The 17,705-nt window shown below is 40.5% G+C and overlaps 1 protein-coding gene across 3 annotated transcripts in view; it reads right to left on the reverse strand.

The window, feature by feature from the left end:
- TENM2 (teneurin transmembrane protein 2) overlaps positions 1-17,705 on the reverse strand; it is an 851,854-nt gene that overhangs the window by 120,490 nt on the left and 713,659 nt on the right. For all 3 annotated transcript variants that reach the window (XM_075068078.1, XM_075068077.1, XM_075068079.1), the window contains 2 exons: positions 11,842-12,042; positions 9,223-9,408 (listed from right to left, as the gene is read on the reverse strand). In XM_075068078.1, the coding sequence (XP_074924179.1) occupies positions 9,223-9,408; positions 11,842-12,042 (387 nt within the window). The remainder of the gene's footprint in view (positions 1-9,222; positions 9,409-11,841; positions 12,043-17,705) is intronic.

Raw genomic sequence — 17,705 nt, forward strand, 5'->3', positions numbered from 1 at the left:
ATTGGTGGTGATGGTAGTGTTTTGTTGCGCCCTTGCCCCTCTTTTTGGCATATTGTCCAATCAGGAAAATTCCAGGGATGAAACACCATTTAGGAGCACACATTCCATTACACTCCATTTTCAATTTGAAACAATTCAGGAATAAGACTTAAGAGAAAATTCAGGAGACAAACATATCTAGAATGCTGAATATGTGGCGCTAAAATATTTGCCTCTGGGGTTTTGTTTCTAATATTTATTAGAAATTATTTAATTGTGCTGATGGAGAGAAGAAACTCATTCAGATCAGTCTAAAACACAAACACAAGACAATATAATAGGGTAATGGCCTGTGCTGCCTATTACACAGCAATAGCTCTGCTGTCTGGTTTAACAGTGCCTCTCTCTGGGCATAATACTGGGACATGTTATATCAAGACTGCACAGCCCCCACCAAAGCATACGAACATACATGTACACTCAGCAACTGCGCACAGGATTAACAGCAGAGCAGCATATAGGACGGAAATTACATTTTGTGATTTATTTTGATTTTTTGTAGTTTGGCTTCATTCTCAAATGGAGCAAAACACCCAAAATTCTCCATGAAGGGAAATAATTTTTTTCTCATTTTGGGTCTATTTTACATTGTTTCAGCAAAAACATTTCATTTCTATTTTGACTTTATTAGTATTATAATGTACAATATAAAACAAATTTTTTAAAAAATAAAAATAAAGTCATTTCAAAATGAAAAGTTGAAACATTTTGTTCCAGAAATGTCAGAATGGGAGATTGTGACATTGTTAGAACTTTTCTTCACTGGGTTTTCTTCCAAAACAAAAACCCAGTGAAATGGACACAATTTCACCAAGCATTTTATGGAACTGCACATTTTGACAGACTATTGGTTCTGTTGAAATTTCTCTATCTCTAGTTAATAGAAGAGCACTGGGCATAACCATAGTATGTATGTTCTCTGGGTCACTAATGAGGGGATTCAGGGCCAGATTTACAATGTTTCTCAGGCGCCTTGAGATGCAAGTAAGCACCTAGGGGGACTTGCACAAGTACCTAAGTGAGTTAAGACACAATGACTTTTAATGTGGGTTATGCGCCTAACCTGGTTGGGATCTTTTGTAAATCCCAGTCGGCAGCCATCTGCATCTTTAGGCACCTAGTTACCCATCCAACTCTAGTGACATAGGAGTTGTAGGGCTATAAGTGGTTCAAGAATATGAACATGTTCATTTTAGAACACACCAAATGAGATCCTTCAATTAAAGAGTCAAATACGGTTCCCTCTTGAGCTTCGATTACTATGTTGTTTTAATGTCTAACTTTTTGTGCTAGTAAAATAAAAATGTTCTCCAAGCTCTTTTTTAAAATACTACAGTGCCTATCCTGATGCCACCCAACACTGACCCCTCACACCTGTTCTAATGTCTTTGTTATTTTGTATCCAGCAATATCATGTAATTCACTCACTTGTTGAAACCTGTGCTTGACACCACAGGGTACAAAATAACACAGAAAACATCATCTTTGGAACATTAGGGGTTGGCTGGTGCTGTGAATAGTCCTAAGAACAGCAAAATCAGCTTTGCCCTTTTGCTAGTTAGATCAGCAGCTTGATCGATCCCATTTATTTTTTGGTTTTGTGAAAGTTCAAGAATTGGCCAGAAATCAATATGACCCACACAGAAGCCCCTCCAAAGGAAAGAAATACCTTGATTTAAGTTGGGAAGCTATTTACAAGAATCTGTTGGGAGCATCTTTGAAGTTCTGGGCAAAATGTAGGGTGCCTAGCTGAAAATACGATTAGCTTTTTTGACTTAGAAAAAGAAGAAATAATGCCCTGTTGTGACTATATCCGACACAAGGAGAAAAAATAAGCCATTTGAGTGGCCTGATGGAGCTCAGCAGCATGTTCCATTTTTTTTTTACAGGAGTCCCTCAATAAAGAACATAAACAAAAGGGCGGTTCCTACTGGAGTAGGTTGCTTTTTAGACCAAAAATATCCCTCCAACTGTTCCCCTTGAGACTGAGAAACACAATTACTTTTGATATGTCAAACTCCCTGATACTCAAACCACCATCCCTATGTGATAATCTATACACAACAGATTATATATTTGGAAGCAAATATGTTGTCCTGTTTAGCTAGGATGGAGTTATAGGATGTATACACTTGGTTCCAATAGTCTTATCTTGCAGAAATTGTTTGGAAATGTTTACTCATGTATCAGATATAAAAACAACAAATAATACTTTAGTTCCTCGTTTGGATCTGTCAAAAGAACTACAAAGCAGAAGCAGAGCTTAGAGTGAGATTTGGAAATACGAAATATTTTTTACACAGTGCACAATTAGTTTGGGGAACTCCTGACCATCAGATATCATGGAAGTTAAGTGCGGAGCATGATGCAGAAAAGATGGGGGATGACAGCATCCACAGTTACATTAATAAGATTAAAAAAAATTTGAAAGGATACAAACTTCATAAATGAAGGAATTAAGGAAGAAGCTTCCCTTCTGGGCAGATGAGTACATAATTACTCACTTATGAGTTTTTTGAACCTTTCTCTAGAGCAGTGGTTTTCAAACTTTTGTACTGCTGAACCCTTTCAAATAGCAAGCCTCTGAGTGTTACTCCCCTTATACATTAAAAACACTTTAAAAATATATTTAACACCATTGTAAATACTGGAGGCAAAGCGGGGTTTAGGGTGGAGGCTGACAGCTCGCACCCCCCCATGTGATAACCTCATGACCCCTTGAGGGGTCCCAACCTCCAGTTTGAGAACCCCTGCTCTAGAGCATCTGGATACTATTCTAGATAGACCAATGGTCTGATCCAGTATGGCAATGTCTACATCTGTTGGGTTATAAAATTATATATATGTTGTAGTTTTAACTCCTGACATATCAGGGAGTCTCAACTATAGCTCCCACACAGTAAATATTTTCTTAATTAAAAGAACTTCTGTGAAATTAGGTTGGAAAAGTAACAAGCTATTTTGATTCTATAAGTGTCTTAAATCACTGTATATTATCTTTTATTTAAACCACTCGAAACTTAGCAGAGGTTTCAGGCCATTCAATTGGATGCCTAATCTGTATATGTAGATTGGGCTAGAACTGATCATTCCTTTTCTTACCTTCCAGGGTCTATAATCAGTTTCTCTATTTGTTTGATATAATTTTTAAGCTCTTTTGGGGAGGGGACCATGGCTTTTAAAGAACCTCTGTAAAGCGCCATGCAAAGTAATAGAGCTCTCTCTAAATGTAATAACAATAACAATAAACAACAGGTCAAGATCAATCTTGAAATTACTGTTTACATGCCAACACAGAGCAAAACTGACGTAAAATCTGTATAGGGGAAGGTGTAACTTCTTCACTCTGAAACCATCTAAGTTTGCAAGCATAAAATCAAAATGTAAAATTATTTGCATTGAATAGCAAGAATCTGTGATAATCCCTCATTTTTCTTCATCTCGTCCCTGCCATTTGTTCTGCTTTGCTGGGGATGGAAAGTGGTAAGGACGTCCAAGCTGTGATAATCAAAAATAAAGTGTAACACAACTTCAACAAAAACTCCATCACAACTCTATGGTACTGTATGTAGGCAAGTGGTCTGCTACTGAGTATCAAGATGGCAGGACAATAAATGAAAATACATCTGAATTACTAAGTGCTAAACCAGATGTGAATGTTTCTAACATTTGGGCATGTCTGCATACAATTGTGGCTGTGGCACAAATTGCTATGTACTTTCCAAGCACAAAGAGAAAGCAAGGGTCCTCAACTCCACAAAGCAAAGAATCTAAAACGCTATAACCATTAGAGAAACTTGGCTGATTACTTCCAGGCAGTAAATATACTTATATGCTGCCTTAACAAGCTACACATTTTTTCTGTTATAAATCAGATTTAAATGGTTATAAACATATAAAAGAAGAAGTCTAATACATGTAGCTGCCTCCCTCAACACGGCTTGTTTTTGTTAGCTACAGTGCCTTTCCGCTATCTCCTCTCATACGCTGCCTTCCATCTCTCCTGCAAATTATCTTTTCTTTGTATCACTATTGTTGTAATTTAAGAAAATCAGTAAAAGAACAGAAAAGGTTCTTTGCTACAAAGAATATTCCAGTGAGACAAAACTGTCCTGCTGTGTTGGAAGACAACCACAAAGGTATGGTTTTATTAAGATTATATAAAAATGAAAAAATAAATCAGAAACAACATTGTTGACATGCGGCACTCTTCCCTCTCCAGAGAAACCAGTGAACATGGACAGAGGGCTGTGAAAGGTGTGTTCTGAATGCAGTCTGTACAACTGACCTCTTCAAATCTGTCAAAAATCAAGGTAGCTTACTTCCTATTTAATACTCAGATCCGTGGGAGTGGATGCTTCAAGGGAGAACCCAAGTCTTTTACTTTCTTGGTTTAAATCCAGCCCATGTTGGCAATATCTGAAAGTAATTGCCTTTTGATGGCTGTCGTATGGGCTATGTTGAAAGAACTGGGGATGTGGCATCTCATTTTAGCGCTGAGTGGGCAAATGTCTACAACACCAAACCACCACATGGCACTAATTAACACTGGAACTTACAAACTGCCGTATTGGATCTGACTAGTGATCCATCTAGGTCCTGTGTTCCATTTCCAACAATTGCCAGTACCAGATGCTTCAGAGGAAGATATAAGAAACCCTACAAAGGGCAATTACAAAATAACCTGCCTAGAAGAAATGTTGCTTTCCAAATTCTGTTACTTAGAGATAAGTTTATTGCCCTTAAGCACTTCACACTTATTGGCATACTTAGTAGAGAGGCCAAGGACTCGGTGAGGAAGGAGATGGAATTTGATTCTTATTCCTCGGGATGGATTCTCCAGGATGGCATTGAGGCATACTGTGAGGAAGCTTGAACTACTTGTGCTGTGCCCAATATGTAGGTTAATGGAAGTCTTCAGGGTACATCTATACTGCAGTTAGATAACTGCAGCTGGCCCATGCTAGCTGACCCAGGCTGCAAGGCTGTTTTATTGTGGTGGAAGCTTTCCGGCTCAGGTTACAGCCTAAGCTCTAGGACCCTCCCACCTCACAGGGTCCTACAGCCCAACCTCCAGCCCGAGCCCAGACAACTACACCATAATTAAACAGCCCCATAAGCCAAGCCAGCTGGCTTGGGCCAGCCATGGGTTTTTAATTGCAGTGTGGACCCTCAATCTCCAGGTTATCAAAGGTGGCACATTTCACCCGCATTAAAATGATCAAAGGAAAAAAATATTAGCCATCTTGACACATGTAGATCAGAATGTCTATATTATCAAATATCTTTGACCACTACCACTGCTGTCTGCTGATAGTGAGTGAAAGGAAGTGTTGATCCACACGGACTGAGTCTAAACTACATATAATATAGCAGGGAAGGCAAATGAGAAAAAAGTTTTGAGGGGAGGAAATAGTGACACAAAGGCAACATTGATGCCTCCTCTCCTGTCCAAAGAGGCAAACCTTACCACAAAACATAGGCTGCCATAACTTGGACTGCATAATGCACAGGATGAAATCCGGCCCCACCGAAGTTAACAGGAGTTTTGCCGTTAACTTCAACAGAGCTAGGATTTCAAGATCAATTCTGTTCAAACATGACTTGCAGATGGACAGACATTTTCCAGGTGATGGACTAGTGCAAGTGCATTTGCTTCTGGCTATTCATTCAGGTTTCTGCATATACTATACTTTCCTCTGTCTACCATTACAATGTATCTCTTTGAGAGAAATAGATTCCCATACTCTAGTAATAAGCAATAGTTCTAACCATTAAAGTCTCATTTCTGATTGAACTAATTCAACTATTTTCAAGACATTTGGTTTTAACAGCAAGAAAGAAAATCTCTCATCATAAAATTCACACATGAAATTGGTCCAGGATTTAGTTACTGTTGTACCTGGTCTTTTGCTGTCTATTAGTTTTGGAGTAATTTATTTTTTTTCTTATCTTGATTTTTCCCTACTGTTTGGTTATAACCTCATCCACAATTACAGTCACTTAATAAGCACTTCATAGAACATGTCTGTTTTTACCTTGGGTAAAAGATTCATTTTCTTTATCGTCAGCTCACAGTAAGCTGTTTCTCTCCATAACTAAGTAAAGTAGGAAAGTGAAGTATGAGGTCACATGTAGAGCTTTACTTTGATACATACACCAGTTACATAGGGTTAGCCATTTGCTCTCTCTCTTTTCAGTTATTCGGCTATCCATACATAGATCCACTGATACATGTGTATTTACAAAGTCTGTGTGCAACTTCTCTTTTGAACTAATGTTCTTCTGTTTTTATACTTTAGCTCTACTGCTGCATTCAAAAAAGTGTTGATTTGGATTTAAAACATACTTTCCAATGAGCTCACAATAGGATTTTTGGAGACTTTTCAGATTTCCCTTGTTAGAATGCAATAATAGAGGAAGAAATCACCCTTTCTGTAGAATTTAGCCAGAAAGAAACTTAGCTTGTAACAGTCTGAGTTGAAATGTCACATAGAATGCTTAAAATACGTTCTGATTTCTGGAAAGGAATAATTCGGCATCAAATAAAGTAAAAAGTTCTGAGTTAGTGTGAACACCTCCAGTTTGCAACAGCTGTCACCTTTCCACTGTCACATTAGTACATTGTGATCTATTCCTAAAGAAACTCAAGGAGAAGAAAAAAATATTTGAGCGTGTTTCAGATCTTCCATCTCCCCACAAAATAGAATATTTATCTTAATTCATCTACCCCCCAAAGCCCATTCTCAGTGCATATCTACTCCCAACTCTAATATTTACAAAGAACTAAATAACATATTCTCCTCTAAAACTATGAGTCTCTCCTTGAGAACAACAAATTCTACAATTGTAAACTGTGCCATTTAATTTATATATGTCGATGGCAGTTTCCTTAAAAAAAAGTGATAAATCAGTATGCTAAAAATAAAAACAGTGGGAAAATACTGTTATCTCACTCTCTGTTGAATTCAGTGACAACAGTTTCTATGCTGCTGTGAGATCACCTTAAGCCAATGACAGAGATATGGAATTCTTTTATGTTTCAAGCACAATCACAAGAATTAGCATATATATGTATTTGTCTAAACCGCTCATTATTTATACTAAAGACAGACTTGATATTAAAACATGGGATAATTACATTTACAGAACTGTACTTCTGCTCAAATCCCATCTGTGGTACAGACACAGACAAAAGTTCGACACATGCTTTTCTAATGAAAAAGCAGCATAAAGATATCTTATTCTTCTTAGGAGAAACACCTTTTCCTTCCTTGGGAGAACAATTTTGGTAACGTATGCTGATAACATTAACAAAGTGTATACATTTCATACCTGTGAAAAAAAGGTAAAAAATCTCCCCTCACTGGTCACCTATCATATTTATAATCTGGGATATTAACTAGTGCATGTAACACTTAGCACAAAACTTTATCAAGCAATCCAATATAGGCATCTTTTTGTATGCACAGTAATGTAGATTTCAATGACACCAAAATATAGGAATATATTTCAAAAGGTTACAAAGCAAAAAAAAATTCAGTGCAAGGTGGTAAACCTTTTTGGAAAAGGTAATTACTGCACACTTTGACACAGTGCAGGGATTACAGTTATTGGTTTTTTTTTAAGTCTGAGATTAAACAGCACAGTGATAAAATATCATGATTATTGTAGCAGAAGAAGTGATAATGGGGCAATAGATGCAGAGGGCAAAAGTGGAAAAAACACTCTACATGTTGGTTGGTGACAAACTGCTGAATCACAAAATCTTTGATTTAAATTATATCCTCATACCATGTCTGAAGCATACAGCATCACAATGTAAAATGATATGCCCTAAAAATATGCAGGCCACATTTAATTAATTAATTAATTTATAAGGGTATATTTTTGGTATCCAATCTGTATGTGTTTCCCAAAAGGTTTATACCCAGAGAGATTCAAAGGTGGAACTTAAAAGAAAAGCAGCTCAAGGGGTGCAAGATTTTGACCACAGTTTCAGTTTAAGAAAGAACAATTCACTAGTAATAGGTCTGTTCCATTAGGGTCCACAATTGCCATAAAAATTTCAATTCACACGGTTCCTCTCTGTTGATAAATTTATCAATGTCTTTTTAAAGGTAATTAAAATAATGTCATCTATGTTTCTAACCCACTGGACTCTTTAAAGAGGATTTGATTTCCCTATATCATTTATTTGGCTATGGGGAATGGACAGATTTGACTGCAAAGAGAAAATCACACTGCCTTTAAAGTGCATATTCTTTCAATTTGCATACAGATTCTTCTGCTTCACGGTGGTTTTGCTCAGATTTCTTAGTAGACATAGGCCCAATTAGAAACATTCTCTCCCCAGTTTTGCTCACAGCAGAGGGAAAATACCATTTTCAGCAATTTTATGAGAATTTGAATAAACACTATACTACCTGATTTTATGAGGGTGAAATAAAGAACTGAGTTCACAATAACTCATTCCTATTGAAAATAACATTTAAATCATTTTAATTTGAACTTATGTTATATACATATAAAATCTTTTTTGGAACTTCCCAGGGTAACGTATCACAGTTGAAATGCAATCATGTTAGTCACGGCACGCTGCATGATGCCAATGCTATACTAAGCAGCATGCTATTAGGAAAGGGTACACCAGCATGCTATAGTACTGGCTAGACCCTCCCATGCTGTGACTGTCTATATGCAAACACCATGCCCACTGTCACAGCACAACGGGGCAAAATGTTAGGGAGCTATTTATGTAGCAACAGGAGCACTTATTCCCCCTCAACTTGACCCCTGCTCTTGGTGGGTATTGTGATGATGTGGTTTGGATGTGATATATAGTAGCAGAGAAGCATTGATGCACCAGACCAGGAAATTAAAAAAGATGCCATTCACACACAGAAATGTTTAGTTAAGTTTAAACAGCTTGGCTCAGATGGTACCTTGATAGACCATTTGTTACATCTCTACTTGTTAATGTCCATTAGGTTGTTCTTTTTTTTTTTCTTCAAATGATGTTCCTCTGCATTTTACCCTGAGTTTTGAGAGGCTGAGCTGATGTTTAGAAGCAGTGGGGTCCTTAAAGGAACAGCTTATTACAATACACAATAGTAACTATGTTTCTACGATTTATGAAAAGAAAGCAATATGTGCCTGTTTCGGTGCCTGTCGTTTGCCTACCAATGGTGCAGTGCTCCCCATTCCAGCCCTCTCTGCATTCACATTTCCCATCTTTACAGGTTCCGTGTTCCGTGCAGCGGGGATGGCACACACGCTGGTCACAGGCCACTCCTGTCCAGCCTTCTTCACACCGACATGCTCCACCAATACACACCCCATGTGTGCCACAGTCTACGGAACACACTTCTGGTGAAAAAAAAAAAGAATTAGGATTACAACTGAGCACTGTCATTGGGAATGGGTCACTAAACATGTGGTGAAAAATGACTAGAATTGGCATTTTGTTCCTGTAAACTATATGCAGACTGTGGCATGCTCATATGCCCGCCAAAATGAGACTTTGCTTTTTATTAAAAATCACCCTCCCAGTGTCTGCATGCCAGGGAACAGTTCTATCTCCCGGAGGCTACGGAAGCCAAATCAGGAGATTGTAGGCACTAAAAGTCCAGCAGCGCAGTGGGGCTAAGGCAGGCTCCCTACTGGCCCGGGCTCCCTGCCACTCCCAGAAGTGGCCAGCACATCCCTGCAGCCCCTGTGCGGGGGCAGGGAGTCCCCATGTACTGCCCCTGCTCTGAGCTCTGACTCAGCAGCTCCCATTGGCTGGGAACTGCAGCCAATGAGAAATGCAAGGGCAGTGCCTGTGGGCAGGAGCTGTGCATGGAGACCCTCTGGCTCCCCCACCTTGAAGCCACTGCCAGAGAGCCACCCGAGGTAAGTGCTGCACCCCTCACTCCCTCCCGCACCCCAACCCCCTGCCCCAGCTCAAAGCTCTCACTTGACCCCCTCCCAGAACCTGCACCCTCCACTTCCTCCCAGAGCCTGAACCCCTCACTCCCACCCCAACCACTTGCCCTAGCCCTAAACCCACACCCAAACTCCCTCCCAGAGCCCACACCCCTCCCACATCTCAACCCTGCACCCTCCACTCCCTCCCAGAGCCTGCACCCTTACCCCCACCCCAACCACTTGCCCCAGCCCTAAGCCCACACCCAAACTCCCTCCCAGGGCCCGAACCCCTCACCCTTCCACATCCCAACCCTGCACCCAAACTCCCTCCCAAAGCCTGCACCCCAACCTCCTGCCCCAGCTTGGTGAAAGTGAGTGAGGGTGGGGGAAGTGAGTGATGGAGGGAGGGGAGATAGAGTGAGTGGGGGAGGAAGCAGTGGGGTGGGTCTGGGGCCTTGCGGGAAAGGGTGGATTGGGGCAGGACCTGGGGCTGAGCGGAGGATTTGGGGGTCCCCAAAAATTTTTAAATAAAAACGTGTGTCCCCGGGTTGCTGAAGTTTGAGAATCACTGGAGTAGAGCACTCCTCTCCCACCCTAGCTTCACCCAGCACTCCCTCTAAACTAAAGCAGGCAAGCTTTCTTGTCTGCCGGCTCCTGATTGGTTATTTTCTCTTATTAGCCCATCTAGGCCAACGGTGGGCAAACTTTTTGGCCCAAGGGCCACATCCCGGTTGGGAAATTGCATGCAGGGACATGAATGTAGGACTGGGGCAGGCGGTTGGGGTACGGGAGGGAGTGCGGCGTGTGGGAGGGAGTGCAGGAAGTGGCTCAGGGCAAGGGGCTGGGATGCAGGAGGGGTGCAGGGTGTATGAGGGGGTCAGTGCAGGGGATTGGGGTGCAGGAGGGGATGTGGTGTGTGGGAGGGGCTCAGGGCAGGAGGTTGGGGTGCAAGGTGCGGTAGGGGGCTCAGGGCAGGGAGTTGAGGTGCAGGCCGCAGAAGGGGTTTGGGGTGCGGGCTCTCGCCCAGGGCCGCTTACACAGAGCAGCTCCGGAGTGGCTCCCTGCCTTCCCTGGCACTGCGCTGCTCCCGGAAGTGGCCGGCACCATGTCCCTGCAGCAGGGGAGGGGGGCAGAGGGCTCTGTGTGCTGCCCTCGCCTGTGGTTACCTCCTCCGAAGCTCCCATTGGCTGCGGCTCCCCATTCCTGGTCAATGGGAGCTGCGGGGGGCGGTGCCTGCAGATGAGGGCAGCACGCGGAGCCCTCTGCCCCCCCCCACCCTCAAGGGCCACAGGGATGTGGTGGCAGCCGCTTCCCTCCGCTTAGCCTCGTGGTACCTCGGGGGTGACAATCCCGCAGGCCAGATCCAAAGCCCTAATGGGCCGGATCTAGCCCGCGGGCCACAGTTTGCCCACCCCTGATGTTGGCCATATTTTGTTGGTACCCTGGCCATAGTGGATATTTCCTAGGTTGTGTGTATCAGGGCACTTCCAGCTGGGGGCAGAGAAGGCCTGATAGATATCACAATTCTGAAAATATTTTAAAATTATTCCTTATTAGTATAAACCCTTTTGTTTACAAATGGGGACACTGAGACACAAAGAGGTTAAGTGATTTACCACAGGCCACGGTGTCAGAATAGGGAGGTGGAACATAGTATTTCCTAGATCCCAGTCCTGTGTTCAGAACACTACAGTGTACATTATCTACCATGTAGCTGCTCATTTATAATAGCTAGAGTATAACAAACTGTTCACTGTTCAGATGCTGAAAGAGTAATGTAAGTCTCGTGTAAATAATTTGTATTTTAAACTTGTATTCGATATTCAAATGTTAACAGTATAGTACACTGGACAGGTAGATTATTACAAAGCAGGGTAGAAATATTTTTCTTACCAACGGAGCAGTCAGGACCCATCCAGTTAGGATCACAGCTACAGAGGCCTGTGTCAGAGAGGTATGTCCCATGCCCACTACATTGGGCTGGACACTGGGCTCTGGGAAGTTCACAGTTTAGGCCACCCCAGCCCGGGCTACAGAGACATTCTCCATTCACACAAACACCTTGATTGGAGCAGGTTGGATCCAAGCAATCAACTGAACAACGAAAACAAAACAAATACTATGTGAATAAAGGTTGGTTCCTAGAGTGTATAGTTTGGATGATACTGCTGGACGGACCAGTGCTTTGTAAGTTTATACTATTGCAATGAATATACTAAACTCTTGCAGTTGTTTTTTAGACCATTTATATCTGTTTTGAGAACTGGTGAATATAAAATGTCTTTCTATTTGCTAGGACATAGGCTCTAAAAGTTGAAAAAAATTAATTAATTAATTATTATGATTGTTACTAATGTTATAGTACTGTAAAAGAGAAATATTATTAAACCCATGTTACACATGAAAAATGGAAGAACAGATTTGCAAAGTGACTTGCCCATGGTCATAGAGATTAACATTTTCAAAAGCACCTACATGACATTGGAGCTCAAATCCCATTTTCAAAAGTTACTTGAATACTCAGGGGCTTAAGACTCACTGACTTTCAGGTTCCGTTAGGCTTCTAAGTCACTCATGAGCTTTTGAATATTTTACTCATAGTCATTGGCTGAGCTGTTATTAGAACCTAAGAATCCCAATTGCCTAAACCCTGTTCCAACCAGTAGTCATATTTCTTCTCTGAACAAAAGCCACAGATACATCTTCCCCATTTCTCAATCTGAAAAGTAGTTGTTTAAAATGGGATTTTTTTATGGTAGTGGAAAGACATTTGCAGGTATCATCTTGGATTTCACTGAACAATGAAATCAGAAGTGAAATCCAAGATGTGAACTCACAGTGACATCAAAGTTTTCAAAGTGTTTACCTTACAGCAAGCGTTTGTTTAAGTGAACTGCACTTTACTGTAAATGTGAACCTAAAGGTTTACGAATAGCCTTCCACTATGAAACTGATGACCAAGATCAAACTGATATCCTAAGTAAAATGAATTAATGCCATGACTAGTGTATATTAGTTCACAACTCAAGAACAAAGAATGATTGGCATTTGCTCTTGAGGCAATATGAAGTACAGAGTGTATAATGAAAGTGATTTATCTCTCATCTTTTCCCAAAGATTATCCTTCTAAATGAAGAAAGAGACAATTTCACTGAACTCTGCATGAACAATACCTGATCTTTTAAATCTCAGCCTTTTCCATAAACATAAATTCTTGTCAAATTATTTTAAGACATTATAGAACCTTTAAACATGAGTATATAGATCAGGTACTTTGCACAGGATTGAAGCAGATACGAATTTAGAGATAACAGGAGTAATCAAAATTATTTTGATTTTAATTCAGATTACAATACTACAGGAATAAATTACTATAGCATTTCTAGTGAGATTACGCACTATAATGATGGCATTGGCCACATTTTTGCAAATAATTTAATATTCAGTTATTTGGTTTTGGAAATATAACATATTTTATTATTTATAGGCAAATCTGGAGGGTTTGGATGTTCAGTTCAGATAAGCTTCCAAAAGTTCAGAAGTTTATCCAAACATCTTTGGTCTATAAATCAAGCTGGATATTTCAGAAGAACAGAGCCCCACTGAGATGTTGGTACTTTCTGCTTTTGGCAGGATCCAATGTACGGTCAAAAGTCAGAATAGTCTCTTCTGTGGTATTTTGGTATTTCTTCTCAATCCAGCATACAATTTATTTGTTAATTTTTTATTAATTATTATTATTATTATTAAAAGACCCTCCAAACTAACTTTAAATGATCCTCAGTGCTCATCCTGACTCTGGGGAAAAGATTACAGTTTGGTGAATTTTATCTATTATATTTAAAAGAAATTTTGGAATGGGTAAATCCCAAAGTTTATTTTTTAAAAAGAGATAATAAAATGTGTGTTCTTTTCAATTTCTGCCTCAAAGTACAGATAGCCATAAAAAGTATTGTTGAATACTGACGCGGGGTAGCTTTTAGGAATGTATAACCATCCACTTAAAATTGAAGCAATAATAAAAGCAGTGCAGAAAGAATGAAGAATACATCCCCCTTACAGATGAATTAGCCATCTTTCCACTTTCTTGAATTATGGTATGCAGGCAGAGACAAAGCAGTTGAGATTTATTATCTCAGAATACACCTGTCATCACCCCCAATCCACACACACACTTATGTTATAGAATAGCTTGCGCTAAACCTCTCTGTCTATTGTTCTAGATAAATACATTTTACAACTATTTAAAATCCATCATCTTCCTGAGTAAGAGCATTCAGACTTTAAATGAGCAGTGAGTTTACTTTGGTTTCAAATCTTGTTCCAATTTTATACAGTGCTTGTAGGGTTGATATCTAGGGTCAGATCCTCAGCTGGTGTAAATTGGCAGAACTTCATTCACTTCAGTGAAGCTAAACTGATTTACTCCAGCTAAGGTTCTAGCCTCACATCTTCAGAAGAGGGTCATTTATTTAATAAAAATTTAGAAATGGATTCTCTGTGGTGTTTAAACAAGAGATAGTGTGCTTTAGCAGTTAAATATGTGAGACTTAGAACCCCAGCCCCTTGACAGCTTAGATCATTAGAACTCATTTAGTGTTGGGCTCTCTGTAGATTTGACAAAAAGGGTAGAGAATGCAATTTGTATCCCTAAGGACAAAAAAAGAGGTCAAGGAGTTTTCCGAACAATATGTACTCTAAACCTCCAAAGAATCATGAATTACATTTATGAAGTTAAATGTCACTGAAAAATGACTCAACCATGAAGCTGACAAGAAAAACACTGTTAACTTAACCTAATTTGTCAATTTCACTTGTCTGTCCCCAAACCATATTGAATGAAACCTGACAAATATGCCATTACATTTTCATGTGTAAATTTGTTAATAGAGCAAGAGTGTTTATGCAGCAAAAATTGTGGATTGCAAATATCGATTCTGGTGCTACTGCCATTTCAGGTAAATTGTTTGAATAATATGACTAAGATGAATATCAGAAATAAAAAGCTAACTGGAAGAAAAAAATGCTGACCCACAGTTGCCAATTCCTTTTGCCAGTTGGAAAATGGCATATGAATCAAACTAACCCATTCTTTTCAGACACACAAATCAACAGAAGAGATTTCATACTTTAATATAAAAGCAGGTATGTTTACCTGTTCTGTTATGCAGTTACTTCATTTAGAAAATTTAAATAAGACTGGGTGAATGCTTAAAACGTTGAGAAACCATTTCATATTCCATCCTTTATTCAATAGCTCCTGAATTAATATGTAAATATTTACAGAAGGGAAATAATTTTGAGGTAGCAATGTCATTGCTATGGAATTTTTATTTTATTTGCCAAATGATGAATGCAAAAGGTTATTTTAACGTTTCTTTTCATGTTATTGTCCCTTCCAAGTTTGCAGTTAATACAGCTTGTCTTCTGCAATCCATTTCTCTTTTAAAAGCCTTATCTTTTCAAGCATTCCTTATTAAATCATAGAGTCATGGAATATGAGGATAGTAAGAGACCTCAGTAGGTCATCTAGTCCAATACTCTGCTCAAAGCAGGACCAAGCCAGGCCTTAAAAACCTCTAAGGATGGAGATTCCACCACCTCCCTAGGTAACCCATTCCAGTGTTTCACCATCCTCCTAGTGAAACAGTGTTTCCTAATACCCCACCTAGACCTCCCCAATTGCAACTTGAGACCATTGCCCCTTGTTCTGTCATCCGCCACCACTGAGAACAGCTTAGCTCCATCCTCTTTGGAACTACCCTTCAGATAATTGAAGGCTCCTATCAAATCCCCCCATACTTTTCTCTTCTGCAGACTAAATAACCCCAGTTCCCTCAGCCTCGTAAGTTATGTGCCCCAGCCCCCTAATCATTTTCGTTGCCCTCCGCTGGACTAGCTCCAATTTGTCCACATTCCCTCTGTAGTGAAGAGACAAAAACTGGACACCATACTCCAGGTGTGGCCTAACCTGTACCAAATAGAGGGGAATAATCACTTCCCTCGATCTGCTGGCAATGCTGCTACTAATACAGCCCTATATGCCATTGGCCTTCTTGGCAACAAGGGCACACTGCTGACTCATATCCAGCTTCTCATCCACTGTAATTCCCAGGTCCTTTTCTGCAGAACTGCTTCTTAGCCATTTGGTCCCCAGCCTGTAGCGATGCATGGGATTCTTCCTTCCTAAGTGCAGGACTCTGCACGTGTCCTTGTTGAACCTCATCAGATTTCTTTTGGCCCAATCCTCCAATTTGTCTAGGTCACTCTGGACCCTATTCCTACTCTCCAGGGTATCTACCTCTCCCTCCAACTTAGTGTCATCTCACTGAGGGTGCAGTTCATCCCATCATCGAGATCATTAATAAATATGTTCAACAAAACCAGTCCCAGGACCAACCCCATGGGCACTTCGCTTGATACCAGCTGCCAACTAGACATTGAGCCACTGATCACTACTCGTTGAGCCCAACAATCTAGCCAGCTTTCTATCCACTTTATAGTCCATTCATCCAATCCATACTTCTTTAAGTTGCTGAAAAGAATACTGTGGGAGTCTGTATCAAAAGCTTTGCTAACGTCAAGATATACTACATACACCTCTTTCCCCAAATCCACAGAGCCACTTATCTCATTATAGAAGACAGTCAGGTTGGTCAGGCATGAATTGCCCTTGGTGAATCCATGTTGACTGTTTCTGTTCATCTTCCTCTCCTCCAAGTGTTTCAAAATGGATTCCTTGAGGACTTGCTCCATGATTTTGCCAGGGACTGAACTGAGGCTGATGGTCTGTAGTTCCCCGGGTTCTCTTTCTTCCCTTTTTAAAATATGGGCACTATAGTTGCCTTTTTCCAATTATCCAGGACCTCCTCCAATTGCCACAAATTTTCGAAGATAATGGACAATGGTTCTGCAATCACATCAGCCAACTCCCTCAGCACCCTTGGATGCATTAGATCAGGGCCCATGGACTTGTGCGTGTCCAGGTTTTCTAAATAGTCCTTAACCTGTTCTTTCACCACTCGGGGCTGCTCACCTCCTCCCCATACTGTATTTCCCAATGCAGCAATCTGGGAGCTGACCTTATGTTTGAAGACTGAGGCAAAAAAAGCATTGAGTACTTCAGCTTTTTCACATTATCTGTCACTATGTTGCCTCCCTCATTCAATAAGGGTCCCACACTTTCCCTGACCACCTTCTTGTTGCTACCATACCTGTAGAAACCCTTCTTGTTACCCTTCACATCCCTTGCTAGCTGCAACTCCAATCATGCTTTGGCCTTTCTGATTACACCCCTGCATGCTCTAGTAATATTTTTATACTTCCTAGTCATCTGTCCAAATTTCCACTTCTTGTAAGCTTCCTTTTTGAGTTTAAGCTTACCGAAGATTTCACTGTTAAGCCAAGCTGGTTGCCTGCCATATTTGCTATTCTTTCTGCACATCGAGATAGTTTGTTCCTGTGCCCTTAACAAGGCTTTTTTAAAATACAGCCAGTTCTCCTGGACTCCTTTCCCCCTCATATTAACTGCCCAGGGAATCTTGGCCATCAGTTCCTTAAGGGAGCCTAAGTCTGCTTTTCTGAAGTCTAGGATCTGTATTTTGCTACTTTCCTTTCTTCCTTTTGTCAGGATCCTGAACTCAACCATCTCATGGTCACTGCTGCCTAAGTTGCCACCCACTTCTACTTCCCCTACCAATTCTTCCCTGTTTGTAAGCAGCTGGTCAAGAGGCGCACAGCCCCTTGTTGGTTCCTAA

Source organism: Chelonoidis abingdonii, chromosome 7, assembly GCF_003597395.2.
Source record: "Chelonoidis abingdonii isolate Lonesome George chromosome 7, CheloAbing_2.0, whole genome shotgun sequence".
In the NCBI taxonomy this organism is placed as follows: domain Eukaryota; kingdom Metazoa; phylum Chordata; order Testudines; family Testudinidae; genus Chelonoidis; species Chelonoidis abingdonii.